The sequence below is a fragment of the Propithecus coquereli genome, unplaced genomic scaffold (assembly GCF_000956105.1).
Source record: "Propithecus coquereli isolate 6110/MARCELLA unplaced genomic scaffold, Pcoq_1.0 Scaffold815, whole genome shotgun sequence".
NCBI lineage: Eukaryota > Metazoa > Chordata > Mammalia > Primates > Indriidae > Propithecus > Propithecus coquereli.
Genome location: NW_012154341.1, coordinates 636104 through 641384, shown reverse-complemented (window position 1 = coordinate 641384; position 5281 = coordinate 636104). Strand labels below are relative to the sequence as shown.

General features: G+C 36.5%; 1 protein-coding gene across 3 annotated transcripts in view; it reads left to right on the top strand.

Annotated features, from left to right (window-relative positions):
• FAM118B (family with sequence similarity 118, member B) overlaps nucleotides 1-5281 on the top strand; it is a 46013-nt gene that overhangs the window by 20744 nt on the left and 19988 nt on the right. For 2 of the 3 annotated variants that reach the window (XM_012663617.1, XM_012663616.1), the window contains exon 2: nucleotides 4548-4640. The exons of the other annotated variant lie outside the window; for it this stretch is intronic. In XM_012663617.1, the coding sequence (XP_012519071.1) occupies nucleotides 4555-4640 (86 nt within the window). In that variant the 5' untranslated portion in view covers nucleotides 4548-4554. The remainder of the gene's footprint in view (nucleotides 1-4547; nucleotides 4641-5281) is intronic. 3 annotated transcript variants of the gene reach the window in all.

Genomic DNA, 5281 nt, shown 5'->3' with positions numbered 1-5281 from the left:
TTTATAATTAATACTGATAAAAACATCTGAGCCCTTGAGCCTGTAATACCAGAGTGGTTTATTTGGGGACTTAAGTTAAAGGGCATTCTAGAATTTGGGGTTATATCTCTCAATCCTTAAGGTCTTTCAGAAACCCTATCTCTGATGAAGCCATTCTCACATTGTTCAGATGTGAGTCATTGTTTGCTGGTAAAATGACAAGCATAAATGGCATCAGTCTGGCATTTTATCAGTGACCATGTTAAAGCAAATTTTCAGGAAATGAGTGTGATACAGATCTTATCTGACAAAAGGTAGTGGGTGTCAGGCACACGTACGCATAAAAGTAGGAACCAACCAAGCCATAGATAGAGGAAATACTTGGAGACTGGGGCACACAGAAAACTCATCCAGGCACAGGTAGACGTAATTTCTCTGTGCATTGGAAAATGGCAACTTTGCTTTATACCCTGTTAGGAAAGGCTATAGTCTGCATTATGGAACTGGATTCATCAGCTACCCAAGCAGGATATTTAATTGTTCATTGTCGGCAGGCTTGTTGAGTGCTCTTTTGTATACCTCATCCTGGGTGTCCTTTCCTTCCTCCCTCCTCCCACGGTTGCTGAGAACCAGAAGTGTTGGAATTAGTCCAAAAGCCACAATTAGAGGGATTTGGTTTCTTCTCAAGTCAGATGATGACTATCTTTTTCCCTTAAAAAATGACATGAAGTTAATCCTTTTCAATGTTTATGCTAGAGAAATAAGTCATTGCTTTATTCTAGTCACTGCTTTATTTTTTTAAAATAGAGGGGGGGGAAGGCTAGCTATAAATACAACTGATCTTTTTAAAGCCAGAAATATACTACTTTCTCAAGTGGTTAATTGGTAGGTCTTTTATTTCCAGCAAAAATGCTTTAAAAAATCAGAATTTTTCTTTTCTGCTAATACACCCCCCAGGTATATTATTCTGAGTTCTATCTGGCTTGCCCCTTGTTTGAGCTGCAGACTATGCACTCGAAGCACAGGAGAGACACAGCTCAGGAGGAGGAAAGCCGGGGGGGACCTCACCCTGATTCTTAGGTGGAGGGAAGGGCCAGAGTTTGCTGTCTTTGCCAGCACCAAGGTACTGTCAGAGCAAGAGCTGCTGGGCTGCTTTGGTGTGTTCAAATGCACAGGTCCTCTGCTATGCACAAACTTAATTTCATTCAGGTAACCAGTCCCATTTCTCTTGTCCCTTTTCCATGTTTCTTACTGTTTTTTTTTTCTAGAACACTTGCTTTGATTTGGCCCCTTGTCTATAAGCATTCTGTTTCCTGCAAAGCTGACAAATTTCAAAGTATAAGTGTTCTATCTCATATGAAGACTCCAGCCTTAAAAATTTTGTTAATGAGGTTGCTGTTACTTTTCTCAGCTTTTACCAAGTATCTGAATTTATTTTGCTGTACTCTGTTGGCCTTGAAGGATTTCTCAGTGGCTTAGCAGTAATTGGAGTAATGAAGACACTGCCACAGGTAATTGCCTTTGTTTTCTTGTGGCAGAAAAACATTTTCCACTTTTGCCATACATAGCAATTCTGCTAAAATGAAAACTCAAATAGTGATCGTGTAAAGAAAGTAATGTGTGAACTAGTTGATGCATGTTAGGAATTCTGTTTTAGATTTTCGTGGTTGGCTTTGAAGCTGTTTAGTAACAACTGCACATTGTTTCGAGTACATACTAAAATGGATTTTTTTTCTGAAAACAGTACTGTAGAAGAAATAAAATATGGTTTATGCTTATGTGCCATTGGGGTGTCCATGTGAGATTTTATCATGTGAGGCATCCTTTAGACTGAGGAAAAGATGTTATTCTGTTAGAAAACAAGATGAGTATGTGATCAAACGTAGTGTGGGCATAATGTACTTCTCATTCAGTTCCTAAATAAGAGGATCCTAAACATTCTAGTCAGAAGCTACTGGCTATGTTTAATTTTTTTAAAATTATAGTAGATGGAATGGACCTTCAGAACTGTTGACTCTGTAAAGAAACAGAAGCCAGAAAGCTTAGTATTCAGGGGTAGACAGCAAGAATTGACCATCTGTCTGAAACAGAATCTAGCAAAAGTGATCTTACATATTTTCCAGGAGAAAATGACAGGACTGAGCCAGGGTTCTGGTAGGTTAGTGGTGACAAGAAGCACACAACAAACGGTACTTGTCACCAGACATTCGAGCTTCTGAATTTAGTTGACTGCCAAGATTGCATCCGTGGAGTGCCTGGCTATGACGCAGCTATTAAGGGTCACACAGGATTATTTCAGGTAAATCTGCTTTCGATTAAATAGATTGTAGGCTTTTCCTTTGTCTATAGTTTAGACTTCAAGTTAAAAAAATGTTGAAAAGCTAGAAAAGTTTGAATATTCCTCATCTAAAATGGTTTGGATTTCAGATTTTTTTTTTTGAATATTTGCATTATATTTACCATTTAAACATCCTTAATCCAGAAATCCAAAATCTGAAATATTCCTGTGAGCATTTCCCTTGAGTGTCATGTCTGTGCTCAGAAAGTTTCAGATTTTGCATTTGGGTTGTTCAACCTGTACTTGGAGGATATTTTTACTTAATAATAGTGTAGTTAAGAGCATGGACTTGGGAGGCAGAGTTGCCATAGTTTGAGTTCCGGTACTACCAAATACCCAGTATATTTGTGCCTCAGTTTTCTCACCTGTAAAACAGGGTAATAATAGTGCCTCTTAAGGTTATAGGGATTAAATGAGTTAATATTTATAAATAGTGCATGACATATAATAAGCACCATAAGAGAATTTGTTAAATAAAACTCTGGTTTAGTAGCCAAATTCAGCATTGAATTCTGAAGATGTCTGTCTTCAAAACTCACTAAACATTAATTTCCCTCTACATTTTACTTTCATCTCTCTCAGTACACAGTGTTTATACTTGGGAGTTATTTGCTTAGATGATGGGTTTATAGAACCATATTTAAGGAAAGGACATAAACACATAAGCTTTTCTTTGTGTACTTCTAAAAAATATCCCCAAACTGATGGGCTGTCGTGTATGTGGTAGAAGTTACCACTCTTCCGTTACTATCACTAGGTCTACAATGTAGAGCATAGACTTGAGAATAGGAAATGACTTCACATAAATTAAAAGTTCATGAAAATATTTTAAGGATGGTTAAAACCTGGCTATTGGTATTAGTAAACTGGGAAGCCATTAGACTGTTATGCATACATTTCAAGGAGAGGAGAATGGCATGATGGTGTGTCTCATGTGCATCCTACACTTTAACAAAATAGTTGGTTCTAGAAAAATAAAGCTTGCATTTTATTCAGGTGTTTCCTATTTGACATTGTAAGAATCCCCTGGGAATTCTGGTTTTGTAATTTCGGATTACAGCCTGGAAACGTACTTTTTTTAAAAAAATTAATTGACTTTATTTTAAGAACATATACTTTTAACAAGCATCCCAGATGATTGAGTTAAGGCAGGATTTACTGAGTTAGGTGATTCATCTGTCTACTCCCAAGCCCCAGCTTTCTTAACCAGCAAAATGAAAGATTTGACTGGAAAGGTGATCTACTTCCTAACTCCCTTCAGTGATTTTTATGATTTCTGTTTTCCTAATGATTATGATATTAAAGAAAAATTCCTCTGTGTGTGATGGAATATGGGGTTAAGAACTGAGCCTTCTGTTTATCAGAAAAATTAATTCAGAAAACCTAAAAAAGTTTAATAAAAAAGCTTTCTAATAAAACAGTAAACTTTCAATAATTATTAGTAGTTCAATTGTAAATAGTGAGAGTGGAATGTAATAAAACACCCAAAACTGGTAGTATGTATTGTCTTCTGTACTGTATGTTTACAATGTTACTATTTTTAAATTAATGGTTCTTTGATGTAGCAAACTTACTAAAGTTTTGAGCAGTTAAAACCTCTTTATCGTTCTCATTATAATCATGGTAATTCTTTTACTTTTGCTAGTTATCCAAGTACCTGAACATAATTGGCCATTTTCCGTACATCTTTGCTTGATAATATCTTTACTGTTCCTCACAGTGGCTTGATTTAAAGGTCCAGTGCATGTTTGGAGAGACACGCCCCACTACCGTGAGCACACAATGGTCAAGCAACAGGGAATGTCTGTCAGTCAGCAAAGTAGTATTGATTATTCTATCCTGACCCAGTGATTTCTTCAGTTGAGAGTAAAGGGATAATTGGGGGCTGTTAACACACTTATCCATGGGTTACTTTTATCCCCTAAGTCTTTTCCAAACCCATCTCATGTGGAGAATAACAGGTATTTCTTAAGCTCCACAAAGTGATGGCCGATGATTAACATGAGTTGACGTTGTTTTGCAGGGGAGGCCTTCAGGAACAGAAGCAAAATGGCGTTAGACTAATTTAATTCTTTAAGTTTGTAATGCTCATTAATTTCTGTTAAGCAGAGGATACCTCTAAAATACCTTGAAGGGTATACAGATTATTAAAACTGTTTAATGTATGTGCTATTTTGAATGGTATACTTCACATATCTAATTGTGGTCCGTGGTGTTTAATCTATTTTAGAAACTGGATGGCTTCTACAGGGAGCCAGGCCTCTGATATAGACGAGATTTTTGGATTCTTCAGTGATGGCGCACCCCCCACCAAAAAGCCCAGGTAAACAAGAGAAGGGAATCAGAGGAACAGAGTAAATTACCATTAGTGGGAGATAAAGAAAAATAACAGACTTACCCTGTAGTTCAGGTGTTTTCACTAATTAGTGTTGACCTTCATAAAAGACATTAAATTATTTTTATTTTAGATTTAATTTTTACTTTTTATCAAGGTAAATCCATGTACATAGTTTTAAAAGTCAGTACTTGAAAGCCCACCCCTTTTCAGAGATAATCACTTTCAGCTTCTTGATGTTTCTTCTAATATCAACATCCATATTTTTCAATAGGTACGTATACTGCTACTTTGTACTTTTTTGGTTTCGTTTATTTTCCAGTGTGGAAGATAAGGAGCAGGCTTGCTTTGGTGGCTCCTCCCTCCGTGCTGCTCCTCTCTCTCATGTTCTCCCTGTGTGTTTATGTTATAGTGTTTGGTTCTGTCAGTTTTTAGTATTTACGTTATTATGGCTGTATAAATAGTATTCATAGAGGAGCCTAATGTGTTGTGCTTTTATTTTCCTTTCTTGCCCATTTTTTCTCTGTTGTTAAGTATTGTATCATGTTTTTGTTTGCTTTGTTTCCTATGTACCTTTCAGTTTATCCTCAAACACTCTGACAAAAGAATAAATTTCTCTTAGATATACT